This window comes from Sinocyclocheilus grahami, unplaced genomic scaffold (genome assembly GCF_001515645.1).
Source record: "Sinocyclocheilus grahami isolate Dianchi unplaced genomic scaffold, SAMN03320097.WGS_v1.1 scaffold302.1, whole genome shotgun sequence".
Lineage (NCBI taxonomy): Eukaryota > Metazoa > Chordata > Actinopteri > Cypriniformes > Cyprinidae > Sinocyclocheilus > Sinocyclocheilus grahami.
In genome coordinates this window covers 6,895-23,562 of record NW_015505481.1, presented here as the reverse complement: position 1 = coordinate 23,562, position 16,668 = coordinate 6,895, and the positions used below count along the sequence as shown (strand labels likewise).

Sequence of the window (16,668 nt, the reverse complement as noted above, 5' to 3'; positions counted from 1 at the left end):
TTTTTATTACTAGCTTTGTATGTTGGATTATATGTATGCGCATGTTTTCATTTTAATTCTAGTATTTGTACTGGAATTTTTACTTAGCTCAGGTTTTTCTTTCTGTTTTTAGTCAGTAATTTCAGTGCTTCAACTCAAACTTTGTTATTTTCCAAGCCAAAAAAATGTTTGTTTAGTTGAAGTTTTTTACCTACAAAACAACAAAAATGTTTTGATGGTTTTAGCATTAGCCAACAATAATAACTCTGTTACAAACATACACCATAGTAGTTGCCATCATAATTGTTGCATTTATTGCTCTTATTGTTAATAATCACACAAACATTTTTTAAACTGGGATCTTGTTCAAAAAGTGTAAGAAGCTTTTCAGGCTCAGTCATTTTAATTTATTTATCAATGACATCTTATTTACCAACAACATCTTGATTCAGTTTTGTAAGGAAAAGTATATAGGCTAGGTATCTTGCTGCAAATAAATCAGATGTTGCTCTTGTAGGCACAATCAAACTTAAAACGCAAGACATACATGAGGTAAACAGACTGAAAAAGTTATTATCAATGCAGGACAGCAGTAAAAATGACATTTGCATGAATGTCCAGTGGTTGACTGATAAAGATACAGTACAGATATAAGATGAGATTAGTAAGCATGTGAGGGCTGAGAGTACATGCAAAAACAGGCCAGCTGATACGCTCAGTCATTTGGTGTTCAAATTCTTAGTGTAAAAGCATAACAGGCAGGCAGCACCCTTTCACCAGCAAATATCACTAAAAACACAGATATAATTCTGCACTCGTGTCTTGTGTTAACACTATAACATTGAAGAAATGTCCAAATTATGCAGAAACCTTTACCCACTAGATTAGAGAAAATACATTTGAATAAAAGGTAGTACCTCATTCGGTATTCAGAAAAGTGAATTAATATCAGAAACACACAGCAACGATCTTAATCAAAAAGAACCTGAGATTCAAGACATCTCCCTCCTTCAATAGAGCTATGTGGTTAATACAATTAAATTAGCTTAAATACATGAGTTTCGTGGCAACAACAGTCCATGTATATAAGCCTAATTGTATCAATAACACAGAAATTCAGTGTTTCATCCTAAACTAAACACATTACAACAAGAAAGCGTTTTGAAATTTTTCTGTGTAAGGCTGGTATTCAAATTGACTTGGCTACACAGTAAAAAAAATAAAAATGCTTCAATTATTTTTGCATATTTGTCATCACTTTCCAGTGGACTGTTTGACCAACTAAACACTTTAATTTCCTCCTACTAGTGTCACGTTTGCACTACCATGTCCTTATTTAACAGTATACAAATGAAACACTTTTAAATCACTTCTCAGAGGTTTTCCTCATAACTCACATCACCGAACGTGAAAGACTTCAAGTCTCAATGCAGCTTACAAAATTAAACAATTTAGTGTAATAGTAGTGATGATAACCAGCTCTGCTGTAATGTAAAGGGGATGATCTGAGGGTCGTGTAGTGAAAACATTCGAGTGAAAGAGGAATGTTCAGAAGTTTCTCCACATTCTTCACGACTCCTTTAGGGGGAAGAGAGAGAGAGAGAGATAGAGGTTCACCTTTCTGTTTATGATTCCCTTCAACAGGACATTTCAAAGAAAAAAGTAACACTGAGCTGATTGTTGGTACCTCAGAAGAGCGCACATGATTTGGGTGGTCGAAAGGGGTTGTCGCTTGATGGCACCCCCATGAGGAGAGGGTCCTTGTGGGCATTTTGCAAGCAGAATGCCTTCAGCTCAGCCGCAGCTTGAGAAACCTAGAGGAGGACAGATTGAATAAAATACAGACAGACACATAAACAGACAAACACATAAGTAGACATGTGAAGAGGTATTAAGTGCCATAATTTTTCTCAGGCTCCTATGTTTATGTTCAGTTATTTCACTTTAATGGCAATGAAAATAACCTATTCATTGCAATTACTAAACATAAACATAGGAGCCTGAGGGGGAAAAAATGCTAATTTTAGAAAACTTTAATTTTATCTGAACACTTCATGTAGATGCATGAATATACAGATAAAAGGGGTTTGTGGCGCAATAAAGACTCTATTGGTTATCACATAGTCCTAGCAATCACGCGGTCAGAAGTTACAGAGTTTATTTGATTCATGATAAACTCAATAACAACACACAAAGCCTTGAGTTGTTTTTAAAATAGCGTGTTTGGGGCCAGTGGGAACTAATATAGATTTGGATTTTCCCGGCCAACAAATGTGGCACTGTGTCACACACTCACTCACTCACTCACAATCAACAAAGAGCTGCACTGTGTGCTACTGCCTGCAGAGTTTACCTTCAAATGCGGCTTCAAACACGAAAAGTTGGGAGGCTTTTATGTCGAACTGCGAGTATTATACACCTCACAAATGTACTGAAATATTGGATGACAGCGTGTGTTAGCGAGCCATTAAAAGCAAGCTGTCACCTGCTGAAAACGAAGCTAATTGCAACCTGCCACAATATAAGACAGGCCCCGGTAAAAGCTGGCAAACAGATAACATTATTTATTACGCTTCAGCTGCATTAGGAGTGTTGTAAGAGCTCTCGCATGAATCAAGACATGTTAAAAACAGTACAATAATTACACAAAGTAGTAGGATGTTCGGACAGGATCAACAAGTTTGTCAAGTCACACCCTGTTAGCAAAGATTTCCAATCTTTTTGGCTTTTATTTTCTTAAACTCACCTTAATTCTGCGGATTCCTGCTTCAAATCGCAGCTGCTTGACGCTCTTCTGCAGACTCAGCAATCCGCCGGCGCTGTTACTCGACATGACTCCTGACAGATCGAGAAAGTTTGTAACAGCAGTGTCGAGGCGAGACTGACTTCGGCAGTAACTGGCTCAAATGCGCCCCTGTAGTCGAAACCGACCATTGGTTTCACACTGCGACGGCGCAGGACTGTTTCTTCACCTGTGAATGAATGGGATTTAAAAGGAAGCAATATTGCTTTATAATGAGCTTATCATGTTTTTCTAGAACCCTCAGAGTAAACCTCTCTACATTTTACATTTTCATTCGGACATAATTTGTATGTTTATTACGCCATTTTCCTTGTTGGGTAACTTTACGCTGGCTGATCCACACAATGTGGGCAATTTCAGGATTCACTAACAAATGAATGAACACGTGCGTGTTGTGGTGGATTAGGTGGGTGAGATGATGCATTAGAATGGCTTGTAACTATATTCATGCTAATAAGACACAATTACAGTATTTTTCATTACATTACTTTCACAAAAGGTTCTAGCTGAGCCTGCGGTGAGTGGCGCCATCTAGCGTTGTTTTATTGTGTAACAGTGGATGTGCTTCACCAGAGCCCCTCCGCAAGTGGAGACTCCAAAGACAACTGAACGCGTCGAGATCCTTTCTGTTCTGCTTTGTGTTCGAATGAAAGACAGTGGAATAGATGTGTCGGTTTATTTATTTTACCGAGCCGTCAGAATGAAAATCTATTTCACCAGAGAGACACACTAGATTAAATAATAACATACAAACATGAAATACCAAAAAAAAAAAAAAAAAAATTGCATTAAGTACGGATGTATCAAGGTCTTTTTTTTTGGTTTAAAACGATTAAAGCAATTTTCCTGTCTTTTTAAGATGACTAAACTTTAAACAATATTAACAATATTACTATACTTGAATGACACTATTCAAATTGTGAATTGTCTCAAGCTCATTAAATCAGAATAGTTTACCAAAGGTACACTACAGTTCAAAACTTTGGGGTCTGTGTGAATTTAAAAAAAAAAGAAGAAATATGTGCATTCAGCACGGATTAACATAACGGGCAGTAAAGACGTCCACATTGTTTCAAAATATGTCTATTTCAACTAAATGCTGTTCTGTTGAGCTTTCTATTCATCAAAGAATCATGGGAAAAGTATCATAATTTCTACAATAATATAAAACAGTGTTTTCAAAATTGATCATTTTTTTTGCGACATGTGTGATTCATTTTACGACACTCGTATTGGATCAGCAAACGTCACACAAAAAAAAAAAAAAAAAAAAAATTGCATTAAGTACGGATGTATCAAGGTCTTTTTTTTTGGTTTAAAACGATTAAAGCAATTTTCCTGTCTTTTTAAGATGACTAAACTTTAAACAATATTAACAATATTACTATACTTGAATGACACTATTCAAATTGTGAATTGTCTCAAGCTCATTAAATCAGAATAGTTTACCAAAGGTACACTACAGTTCAAAACTTTGGGGTCTGTGTGAATTTAAAAAAAAAAGAAGAAATATGTGCATTCAGCACGGATTAACATAACTGGCAGTAAAGACGTTCACATTGTTTCAAAATATGTCTATTTCAACTAAATGCTGTTCTGTTGAGCTTTCTATTCATCAAAGAATCATGGAAAAAGTATCATAATTTCTACAATAATATAAAACTGTTTTCAAAATTGATCTTTTTTTTTGCGACATGTGTGATTCATTTTACGACACTCGTATTGGATCAGCAAACGTCACAGTTACACTCGACTTCGCCATCTCTTTCTTCATTAGAGAGTCTCTGGCTTCACTGAATATCACATCCGGGTCAATAGGGGTTGCTCAACAGAAACATGTTGTTACGTGTAAGTACTAAAATACCTTTTGTAAATTAAATATTCATTCCGAAATATATATTTATATGTGTCTCTATATGTGAAACAATTCAGTAATGTAGCAGCAATGGCGTTTATGATAAACATGTTGTTCTTTTGCTAGCAGGAGTGCTTTATGTTAAATGAATCTAAGTTAATTTAGCTAATGTTATCTAAGTTTTGCTCGTTTTCAGCTGACACGTAAAGTAATGTCATCAGGCTGATTTGTTCTCTGTTGAGTGCTGGTATGTCAAGCTCGCCACTAAAACGACCTTGAATACATAATGCGGACTGTCTTTTTGACCACTGATCATCAGCATAACTGTTGTTGTTCTAGAGAGTCTTACAATGTGGTGTTCCTGCACTCAAAGTCAGTCGGTCCATTCATCAGAGTGCGCCATGGAGAAGTCCACTCATACCAATAGTTGTGGAGCAGACGGTAAGAGCACATCAGTAGCACTTTTCTTCATTCCTGATCATCTGTTGTCAAGAAGTCACTTTTAGAGCCTGTAATGGTAACTTCAATAGTTTACCTGTTAAAGATGCAGCTATTTAGTGTTGCAGGAACTTGACAGCTATTTTCTGTTTCAGGGCCGAGGAGAGCGAGCATATGACATCTACTCAAGGCTGCTTCGAGAGAGAATCATTTGTGTTATGGGTCCAGTAAGTTAAAATGCAAGGAAGGACACAAAATGATTTTCAGGAAGCCCTTTTGAGTTGTTTCCTATCTGTTTTTCTGCCCTTCTCTTCATCTAGATCGATGACTCTGTAGCTTCTCTGGTTATCGCTCAGCTGCTCTTTCTCCAGTCTGAGAGCAACAACAAACCTATTCACATGTACATCAACAGTCCTGGTGAGAAACACAACTGCATCAACAGAAAAATAGCTGCTTTGTATTGTGTTCATCATTACGTTCATTCATCTGGCAGTTCATGGTCTAAAGTCATACAAGACTGACTCGTGCATTTTTGCTTAAAGGTGAAGACCCTACTCAATGTATGTTTTGCAAGGTTCCCCTTTCTGTTAAACATATGTAACCCTGGAGCACAAAACCAGTCGAGCTACTAAACAAGTAGCACGGGTATATTTGTAGCAAGAGCCAAAAATACATTGTATGGGTCAAAATTATAGATTTTTCTTTTATGCCAAAAATCATTAGGATATTAAGTAACGATCATGTTCCATGAAGATATCTAGTAAATTTCTTACTGTAAATATATCAAAACTTCATTTTTTTATCAGTAATATGCATTGCTAAGAACTTCATTTGGACAACTTTAAAGGCGATTTTCTCAGTATTTCGATTTTTTTTTTGCACCCTCAGATTCCAGATTTTCAAATAGTTGTATCTCGACCAAATATTGTCCTGTCCTAACAAACCATACATCAATGGAAAGCTTATTTATTCAGCTTTCAGCTGATGTATACATATCAATTTCAGAAAATTGACACTTAAGACTGGTTTTGTGGTCTAGGGTCACATATTTTATTGGACTGTCCAGCTTTTAATGCACAGAGAAAATCTTTTATGAAATGAACTCACTTAGAGTTTAGTAAAATTTTGCCAGGAAAAGTTTTAGAATTTTTTTATCACGTTAATGTAAAAAATCTGTGTGATATAACTTGTTTGTTTGCTGGTTTTTATTGTGTTTGTTATACTTGTATTTTTTAAATAGTTTTTGCCATGAAAGTAGCTTTTGATGCTGACATGGCATTAAATAAATATATACTACTACTACTCATGGTCTAAATCTATCCAGTTTGAAATGTTCTGTTGCTGATATGCTTGACACGTGTAAGGGAATCCATTAGATTACTTTGCATGCTGGCCATATAAACTTACAAATATCTTCAAATTTCATATTTTTGTTCAATTTGGGCTTCTAAATGAAGTTGTAGTGTCTTTCCTCCTCAAGTATGAGCTCCAAAATACATTATATCATATTATATGAACCAGAAAGGCCTGTTGTTTCAAATATGATACTCACCAAAAAAAAAAAAAAAAACACATCCAAACTTTTTGGGATTTGTGAAAGAAGTCAGGCTTAAACAGCTTTGGCATATAGGATAACTAGTATAAAAAAGGGAAAAGAGTTTGATATTCCAGACTGAAATGTTTTGAAGCCAGCAATCCTCATTTTTTTCTTGGTCTCTCTTTCTTGCAGGTGGTGTGGTTACAGCTGGACTTGCGATCTATGACACTATGCAATACATCCTAAATCCCATCTCAACCTGGTGTGTGGGTCAGGCCGCCAGTATGGGCAGTCTGCTTCTGGCCGCAGGAACCGCAGGCATGAGGCATTCCCTGCCCAATGCCCGGATCATGATGCACCAGCCCTCCGGAGGAGCAAGGGTAAGAATGGGGGACAAAAGAAGACAAATATAGGGAACTGCTTTTACAACTTTAACGCCAATATTTGTAATTTCAGGGGCAAGCAACAGATATTGCCATACAGGCTGAGGAGATTCTCAAACTCAAAAGACAGATCAACAACATCTATTGCAAACACACAGGGCAGCCTTTGGAGACTATAGGTAATTTTTCTGTTACAAATCTTTCATTAATATTATAATACATTTGTTTTTAAATATCGGGTAATTATCTTCGTATTGCGTGCCTTCCGGACATCATCAAGTTTCTGTGTTCTGTTGTCCTTGCTTAGAGGGCGTGGTGGAGAGAGACCGGTACATGAGCCCGATGGAAGCACAGGATTTCGGGATCATTGACAAAGTCCTGGTTCATCCACCACAGGCTGGGCAGGATGAGCCAGAACTTATTCAAAAAGAGCCCACCAGCCCTGCAAGCGCCTCCACCTCCCCTCAACCTCAAGCCTCTGAGCCGGGCCAGTCCGGTAGCAGCCCTCCCTCCTCATACAAGCCTGAGCCCTGAAAGAGACGCTCCCAGCAGGAGCGAGTGAACTACTGCATCACTGGTTCAGTGTCTGTTTTGGCAGATGTTTGAGGGGACAGTCAGCAGCTCACATGTCATAATCTGAACCTTGTGACCTTCCTTTTGTACCTTTTATTGAGTATCACTAAGCTTAGTCCTGAGACAGTACTGGAATCTGGACTTAACAGATGCAAGTGTAAAGATACTCAGTCTAGCCCTTATATTTGTATGAAGTACAAATAAAGGTATCTTTAGCAAGAATTTGGTTCATTGTAAACAATCTAGATGGGAACACATGCTTACAGCACAGGGTTTCAAGTCTATATTATTTGGATGCGTGTTGCCATGTCACACAATATACTTTGAGTTGTAAATGTGCCCCTCATTTAATATAATCCATGTCAAAATGATTTAGAGCAAGAGATTTTATAGATGAATATTCAAATAAATCATTGGTTAAATATGGATGGTTTTCCTGTCTTTTGAAATCCGAATATTTTACCAAAGGTACACCCCAGTTCAAAACTTTTGGGTCTGTATGAATTTTTAAATAGGAAATATGTACATTTATACAGCAAGTATGCATTAAATTGATCAGAAGTGTCAGTAAAGACTTTTACATTGTTTCAAAATATGTCTGTTTCGAATAAATGCTGTTCTTTTGAGCTTTCTATTCATCAAAGAATCATGAAAAAAATGTATCATGATTTCTACAATAATATAAAACAGCACAGCTGTTTTAACATTGGTCATATTAAGAAATGTTTCTTGAGCAGAAAATCAGCTGGAGTAATGGAATAAATTATATTTTAAAATGTAAAAAAAAGCAAAAAATTACATAGAAAAAGCAAAATTGCAAAATCTTACTGTTTTACTGCGAGCATAAGATACTTCTTTAAAACATCTTACAATCTTACAAACCTCAAAGTATTTAACAGTACTGTATGTCAAAATCATTTCTGTAACATGATGTATGTGGTGTTATTTTCTAATGACATCATGGTATGTAAACCAAATTCTCAGAAAATAAAAAAACACACCAAATTGCGTTTTTCAGCTGTTTCTTAAAACAAAAAAAGAACAAATGCAATTACAATATAAATCAATCCCCATTATGCTTTTTGAAGGCAAACATGTTTGTCAGACTTTATTTTTGTACTCAACTTTGAAGATGAAAATGACAAGTATGCAACTCATAAACTAGAAATGCTACTTGATATTTTCACTAAATAGAAAACTCTAAACTATAATGAGCTATATAGCAAGATATGTAACAGTAAAGATGCTACATTACCTTACTAAGTAAAATAATGCTTTTCACTTTAGTGTTCGATAATAACAGATGCAAATTAGCACATAAAGAGTTGAGTAGTGTATTTGAACAATGGTAAAATAAACTCATTCTTTTCCTAGTAAATGGCCTCTTTTCTCTCACAATAGAAGCATCCAGAAGAAGCAACTTTTCTCAATGCTGACCTCTGGTGGTGTTTTGAAAGACCTCACAATTGAAAATCCACAGATGAGGTTTGTTTCTGACCAAACTCTGCAAAACCTTGGTGAACGCCAAGCCATATTTTTTTCTTCCATGTTACAATCTGCTTCATTGACAAAATCTAAAAAATGGCCTCAATGTGAGCGTCAGACTCAGCGCTCACATAACAGAACATCCTGCCCACCCCTTCTTCTTGGCGGTGGTGGCCCAGCGCAGCCAGCTGAGATTGCTTTCATTATAGGGGGGGTAGCGCAGCACATTGACGCGCTCCAGCAGCCAGCTCCTCATCATGCAGCCACGCTTGTGACTGAATGTCTCAAAGCCCCAGCGACCGTGGTAGTTGCCCATCCCACTTGCGCCTGGGCCAAATACAAAAAAACCCCCATCAGATTTCACCTTTACAGCAGGGCAGTTGTTACATTAAAGGAATGCATTCAGCCTTACCAACTCCTCCGAAGGGTAATCCAGAGAGGCTCATGTGAACTATTCCATCATTGGAACAGAAGCCTCCACTGCTGGTCCTCTCAAGCACTGTAGTTACAACCTTAACAAATATAGATATGCACTGCTTTATCGCTTACTTCACACTTTACTCGTGTTAAGGACTTTAGTTTTTTCCTTCCTTACCTGAGACTCATCAGAGAAGGCGTAGAGTGCCAGAGGCTTTTCTCGCTCGTTGGTGAAATTGATTCCTTCATCGAGAGACTTGATGGTGAGAAAAGGGAGGATGGGGCCAAAAATCTCCTCCTGCATTAAAGCATCGGACTCCTTGACATCCACGACCACAGTGGGGGCTGAGACAGTCCATGAAAAAGCAAAAGAGCAAAAGCTCAGAATGCAATACCAGTTTAGCTGCCTACAGATTTTTTTATATAAATATATACTGCACATTTTAGGAAATTCAGTACACTCTTAAAAATAAAGGTGCTTCAAAAGGTTCTTCAAGCGATGCCATAGAAGAACCATTTTTAGTTCCACAAAGAACCATTCAGTCATATGTTCTTTAAAGAACCATCTCTTTATTACCTTTTTATAATCTCAAGAACCTTTTTTCGCCACAAAGAACCTTTTGTGAAACAGAAAGGTTCCTCAGATGTTAAAGGTTCTTTATAGAACCATTTAGACAAAAAGGTTCTTCTATGCCATCGTGAAGCACCTTTTTTTTAAGAGTGTAGGTCATGCAGAAACCTATGTATTCTGAAAATGCATACTACATACTGCAGCAGTAGTAAGAGTAGGATATTAGTATGATACAATGCACTGAACTTCTATATTGTTCAAATTTGTGGGGTCGGTAAGATTAAAAAAAAAAAAAAAGTCTCATCCTTATCAAGGCTGCATTTATTTGATCAAAAATACAGATATCGTTAAAAAGTGATACTGTGAATACAATGTTTATAATTGTACAATTTAAAACAACTGTTTTCTATTTTAAAATGCAATTTAAAGACCTTTTAAGATAGATTTATTTGATCAAAAATACAGTAAAAAGCAATTATACTGTTAAATATTATAGCAATTTAAAATAACTTTTCTATTGTAATATATTTTAAAATGTAATTTATTCTGGTGATTGCAAAGCTGAATTTTTAGCAGACATTACTTATTAATTATTCAGTGTCACATGATCCTTCAGAAATCATTCTTATATGCTTAATTGGTGCTCAAGAAACATTTCTTATTATTATCCATGAAAACAGTTGTGCTGCTTAATATATTTGTGGAAACCATGATACATTTTTTTCAGGATTATTTGATGAATTGAAAGTTTAAGATGACAGCATTTATTTGAAATATAAATATTTTGTAACATTATAAATGTATCTACTGTTTTGATCTATTTAATGTGTCCTTGCTGAACAAATATTTCTTTAAAAAAATCTTACTGACCCCAAACTTTGAGTATATACAGTATGTATATACTGAATATGTAACCTTGTTTACTAACCGATGTACTTGGTCTTTTTGTCACTCTCTCCTCCGATCACTATCTTTCCCTCAGACTTTTTTAGCAGCTCAACCAGTCGGTCCCAGTGCCTGTCTGTCACGATACGGCCCATGTCTTGGCTTTGCTGGGGCTCAGATCCGTAGAAACTCTCCAGAGCCTCTTTCATAAAAGGTAACAGCGCGTCTCTCGTCTCAGCAGTGCATAAAACATAGTCTGGAGCCACACAACTCTGCCCTGCATTGAAAAACTTGGCCCACACCAGCCTCTTAGCAGCAGCTTTCATGTCTAGCCGGCCATATATCAAACAGGGGCACTTTCCGCCCAGCTCCAGAGTAACTGGGGTGAGGTGCACCGCTGCGGCCTGCAGGATGCAACGAGCCACTGACTGCGAGCCTGGAGGAGAGAAGACATGAGATGCTGAAGCAAATATAGAAAGGTGACAATTTTTCTTGAATCTGTCATTGATAACAATGCAAACTCTAACCTGTGTAGAAGATATGATCAAATCTATTCTCCAGCAATGTCTTGGTCTCTTCTGCTCCACCACAAATGACTGCATAACACTCCTACAAGACAAAACACACATGGCACAAACAAACCCATTTACAGGAGAGGGATTACAAACTCTACCATGAACACAGTAGCACCATGACACTAAGAAGTGTTAAGTTAGATCATATGGGTCTTTCCCAAGGGTTACCTGGGACAGGTACTTAGGAATGAGTTCAGCAAGAAGCTTTTCGGTTGCTCGACTTATTTCTGATGGCTTCAGAATAGCACAGTTACCTGTTAAAAAGATGTGATTGAGTTAAAAAATATTGCGGATGTGCCTCCTCAGATTTTTGAGCCAATGGATTTGCAACGGACAACATTTTTATTTTTTTATATTTGATAATTAAGTTATATGATGATTGTAGGTACAAAATTAGTAGTAGATGCAAAGTAGATGCCTTTTGGTTAATTTTGCCATTTTGAAGCCCTTTGTAATTTGTGCAGAACCACTAGGTTTTTGTGGGGGTGGTTGGGGGAATCCATCCAAAATTTTACAAAATCAACAACCCTAACCAAAGGGTTTTAGCACATAATATGTATCATAATAGCCATTTAAATATCAGCCGTTGTTAAAATTAAGCATGCTAGAGAATCTGTGTTTTGCAAAATGTGTTTCCAAACATCGAAATAAGGTGCAGTTTGCCCTAGCAGACTAAATCGATAGCAACAGTAAAGACATTATTAATGTATGTTCTCACTTTAGTTCAGAATTCAAAAGCAGGCCATACAATTGGGTGTGAATATATTGCAGTAATTATTACAGTGAAAACTTGAAGTAAAGTTTTATTATAACAAACATTTTTTATTTTATTTGGGGTCGAGTTTTTAATTGCAAAGTCAATTCCTCTGTTTTCCATACGTTAAATTGCATGGAGCTCACTGGCAGTCAAGTTCAGTTGCAATTTTGCCATTGTACAATTTTTATTATATCAGGATTCGAACCCAACCACTATGTTTACTATAAAATGACACCACTGGACTATCTTGACGCACAGTCTTAGGAAGAAGTGCCAGAACTGTCACCGGTGCTCCCTTCAAAATAAAAACTAGGTGCATGACGCCCCTGTATATAAGGGGTATATTTCAGAAAAAGATATAGATAGTACCTGCAGCAATTGCACCAATCAAAGGTAACATAATTAGCTGAAGAGGATAGTTCCATGCTCCAATAATCAAAACAACACCTAATGGCTCCCTGCGTACAAAACAGTCATCCAACTTTGTTGCCTGGAATACAAATGAAATGGGGAGAGGAAACAAATGAAAGCATTTTTAGAGAGCTCAATCTCACATCTGCATTGACCGGACCCTTGAAGGTTTTCTGTTGAATAATATCGTTGGAGCATTTCGTTCATATTATAGTTGCTGAATGTGTTAATGGTGCAATAAAGTTGATATAATTATATATTAGTGTGTATCTCACCAGGTTTGTGCCCACATAAGTGGGCTGCATCCAGGTTTGCAGGTTGCTGATGGTGAGGCAAAGGTCATTCACCACTATTTCAATCTCTGAAAGCACTGCCTCAAACTTGGGCTGCAGGGAAGATGAGATTAGAGCATCACTTGCGCGTTGATTTTAAAAGTACTTGTGTGTCAACCTGTGCATATTCATACCTTAGCAAGGTCTTCATGCATTGCCTCTAAAATCTGGGTTTCATTGTCTTCAAACAGAGACATCATGGCCTCCAGCTGAGTCAAACGGAAGTGGACAGGAAGGGTCACACCTGAGCGGAAAACACCCCGCAGCCTCTCCAGCACCTGTTTCTGGCCCTCCATAGCGAGATCACCTGTGTTGGACATTGCGGAGGGTTCCAGAGGAAGTCAAAATATATGTGTACACAATATTTAGAGCATGAGCTTTTCAGATAAAACACTTTTTTAACAGATGTCTCAGAGATCTATGTGTGCTTAGTTGGTTTTTCCATGGAACAATGTATGAGGCCCTCAAAACCAAATCCTCCAGTCATATTTTTATTTATTGTACTTGAAGTGCAATAATTTAAATGTGTTTCCCCCACACACAAATGCAAAGCTGCAGCATGATTACACAGCAATCACAAACGACTGTGATTAGTTCATCCCGACCAGCGCTGAGAAAAGTAACACGAACCAAACAACACGTTGATATCCAGTTGTCTGTCTGGAAAATAAATGAACGAAAGAAACGACACTGGTGTACTTTAATAGATTTCGAAGCGAAAAACAGAGTGGATAGTTAAAATAGGACAATTTTAATTTTAGGCAACTTCGCACCTCACAAATGACAAACAACTTCCAGACCACGAAGCCTCGCCCATTTAGTCTTATTCTACCCGCATTTCTGTTTTTATCTCCTGATTCTTTGGCTACAAGCTACCTCACATAACAACAGGAGTTTTTTTTGTCCTATTAAAATCCCATTTCTTTTTTCTTGCGAGCATCAACACAGGAAGAGAGATGCAGAGGGTTTTGGTACATGTCACTTGACCACTGCTCGTCTCTCAGCTCTGCCTAATAGTTTACACAACGCTGTTGTTGTATTTACTTTCTGTTTATTGCCAAGCCACAACAATGCAATATAAAATGGAAACTAGAGAACAACCTTAAATAAACGACACAACACGCTTATTTATAAAACGTGCATGACAAATCAGAAGCCCTTTACAAGATCACCCAAGTGTGACTAACTTTACATATAATAATCTTATAAACGTACCTTTCTTATGAAATAACACCACTTACTGGTACAGCCCAATGTTTTTCACTGTAACACGTGAAGAGTGAAGACTAGTTCCGGGTTTTCGCGTTTCATTCAGAAAATTCAAGTTTGTCGAGTTTGGTTGGTATAACCTGCTGTTTAGTTTATTGCAACAGAAACAAGGAAAAACTGCAAACGATATATATATATTTTTAAATGTATTTATTTATATGAAGACGAGACATTTAATCTAACACAGTATGTATGTAATTCTGAATAATATTTTCATATATATAAATATTTTCCTAAATTATATTGAATTTGCACATAATAATGCACTTAATATCAGGCTCTGAAGCGTTTATATTAGACTCATTTTGTTAAAGCAAGACTAGTGATGAAGATATGAGGCTCAAACACAGGGTGCTATTGAAACTGTTGCAGTCACTGGCTTGTGCATACAGGGTTCCTGCAGTTTTTTTTTTTTAAGATTTATGAAAACTTTTTAAAGACCGTTTTTTAGACCAAGTAAAGAACATTTATTGAATAAATTGAAGGGGACACAATAGGCTATGTCAGCATGTTCTCTAAATGCAAATGGAGCACACAATTAGTTGTATTAGCACACTTTAAAGTTATATAATGTACTATAAATATATTATATAACTTTAAATAAATAGATATAGCCTAATAAAAGTTACCAATTTTCTTTACTTAAAAAAAATTCAGTGCAAAAGTCTTAAACCAAGATACATTCAGCGTGATATTTAATCAGTGTGAAATTGATAAACAATAAAGTGAATTTATGATAAAAAAAAAAAAAAACATTTGCCATTGTGTCCATAAATGCCAACTTAATTACGAGGGATGTTTCTGTGCACCCAATTGTTCTTGTTTTGAGCAGAAACTCACTTAATTTTGTTCAGTTTTTCAAGATTTCATTTTACACTTGCAATTCAAGTAAATGTATGTCTTGATTTAATGATGTCTAGATGTATTTGAAAACAAAAATACTGGGGAAGATATTCATTTTTTGCAATGCATTCAACATTTAATGCCCTGACTTTATGAATTTAAGACTTTGTGCTCTGAATTAAGACTTGTTTTAAGGCTTTAAATTATGGACGGTGAATTAAGATTTTTAAAGACCTTTTTTAATATATGCAAAACCCCTGATATATGGATGTAAAATTAAGGCAAATGTATAATACTTCAAAAGGTACATTAATTTATTGTCTGCAGGAATGTGATACGAGTCCTGAAAGGAAGCGATTAATGTGGTATTACTACTGGTTTCTGAGAATTTTGATCCATGTATTCTTTGAAACCATATAAATGAAACAAAGGTTATTCAGATATTAAATATTAAATAATAAATTATTTATAGTTTGTTTGTTTTGAGGTGTACAAGCTAAATGGCTTAATGTTTGCCATTTAGTGCCTATAAGAAATGTCCTTACGAATTGCATTGTAATAAAAAGCATCTGGGTATACATTTTAAAAAGTTAAGTTTTATTAATTTTTTGTTAATTATTGATCTGTTTTTTTTTACACTATTTATGATTTTAATGTTTTTGCTACAGATTTAAATGTATATTATTTTATGAAAGTATGCACTAATTAAAATAAACCCAAAATACAACGTTGACAGGAAAAAAAAGCTAATGTACAGGTGCATGGCACAGCTGTTAATGTTTTGACTAACAAAACAAGGCGGTTTAACGCTTGAAAGGTTCACTAGTTTTAAGGGTGTTTCAGTGAGCTGTAATAAGCTTTGGCTATATATTCTCTTGGGTGTAAATGGTTTCGGGACCTGCCCCAGGGAATTTTCATTTTCATCCTTTGAGTGGGCTGACATTTGTTTCTTTCTTTTTGCATTGTCATACAGCTGTATCTGTGTTCATGAAATGATATGCCTTCTCCTGCAGGTGCATTTTCACATTAGAATCACATAAATAAAAATAAAATATTTTTTACGATTATGACATTAGTAAATGTTAAGTAGTTATAAATGTTGATAGTGTTAAATAGGTTGAATGTTATAAGTTAATTTGATGAATGAGTAGATAATTTAAATAAAATCTAATTAAAGTTAAAATTTCTACCACAACATCCACCAGATTTGGACATTTAAATACCAAATAGTTGTAGTCTTTTGAAATTATATACTTACATCTACATTATTAAGCTTATTTAAAAAAAAAAAATTATTGTGTTATAATGAATACTTTGACACAAATGGAAAACTCCTTTTTACTTTTGAATGACCACAAAATTAAAATGATCGGTGCTTAAATGTTGTTGTGCTAATCTGGTTTAAATAAGTGTCATCCTCTTATGGAGTGGCCAAACACATGTCATTTTAAATAGCTACTGTACATAAAATTATACCATGTGAAATCATGTTGTTAAATGTATATTTATGTATGCATATAAATGTATATTTAGTATGTAAATGGAATTTTAGAAA

At 35.8% G+C, this 16,668-nt stretch overlaps 3 protein-coding genes across 4 annotated transcripts; 1 reads left to right on the top strand and 2 right to left on the bottom strand.

Annotated features, from left to right (window-relative positions):
- Nucleotides 1-363: 363 nt before the first annotated feature.
- On the bottom strand, nucleotides 364-2,901 carry LOC107601235 (guanine nucleotide-binding protein G(I)/G(S)/G(O) subunit gamma-10). Its single transcript, XM_016293329.1, has 3 exons — nucleotides 2,726-2,901; nucleotides 1,667-1,793; nucleotides 364-1,557 (listed from the first exon to the last, which is right to left on the bottom strand). Exons 1-2 carry the CDS (start codon nucleotides 2,810-2,812, stop codon nucleotides 1,668-1,670), a joined length of 213 nt encoding a protein of 70 aa, XP_016148815.1. The 5' UTR covers nucleotides 2,813-2,901; the 3' UTR covers nucleotides 364-1,557; nucleotide 1,667.
- A 1,597-nt stretch (nucleotides 2,902-4,498) lies between these two features.
- clpp (caseinolytic mitochondrial matrix peptidase proteolytic subunit) lies at nucleotides 4,499-8,109 on the top strand. The gene is made up of 7 exons (XM_016293323.1): nucleotides 4,499-4,630; nucleotides 4,977-5,078; nucleotides 5,231-5,302; nucleotides 5,396-5,492; nucleotides 6,805-6,992; nucleotides 7,069-7,174; nucleotides 7,303-8,109. Exons 1-7 carry the CDS (start codon nucleotides 4,619-4,621, stop codon nucleotides 7,527-7,529), a joined length of 804 nt encoding a protein of 267 aa, XP_016148809.1. The 5' UTR covers nucleotides 4,499-4,618; the 3' UTR covers nucleotides 7,530-8,109.
- Nucleotides 8,110-8,663: 554 nt separating this feature from the next.
- Nucleotides 8,664-14,305, bottom strand: aldh3b1 (aldehyde dehydrogenase 3 family, member B1). 2 transcript variants are annotated; one of them, XM_016293321.1, is made up of 10 exons: nucleotides 14,217-14,305; nucleotides 13,136-13,308; nucleotides 12,945-13,055; nucleotides 12,628-12,748; nucleotides 11,670-11,755; nucleotides 11,454-11,535; nucleotides 10,970-11,362; nucleotides 9,649-9,815; nucleotides 9,466-9,565; nucleotides 8,664-9,380 (listed from the first exon to the last, which is right to left on the bottom strand). In XM_016293321.1, the coding sequence occupies exons 2-10, from the start codon at nucleotides 13,295-13,297 to the stop codon at nucleotides 9,181-9,183; spliced, it is 1,422 nt and encodes a 473-aa protein (XP_016148807.1). In that variant the 5' UTR covers nucleotides 13,298-13,308; nucleotides 14,217-14,305; the 3' UTR covers nucleotides 8,664-9,180. The 2 variants fall into 2 exon arrangements, with proteins under 2 accessions (XP_016148807.1, XP_016148808.1); XM_016293322.1 differs by lacking the exon at nucleotides 14,217-14,305 and adding an exon at nucleotides 13,775-13,938.
- Between the last annotated feature and the right edge of the window lie 2,363 nt (nucleotides 14,306-16,668).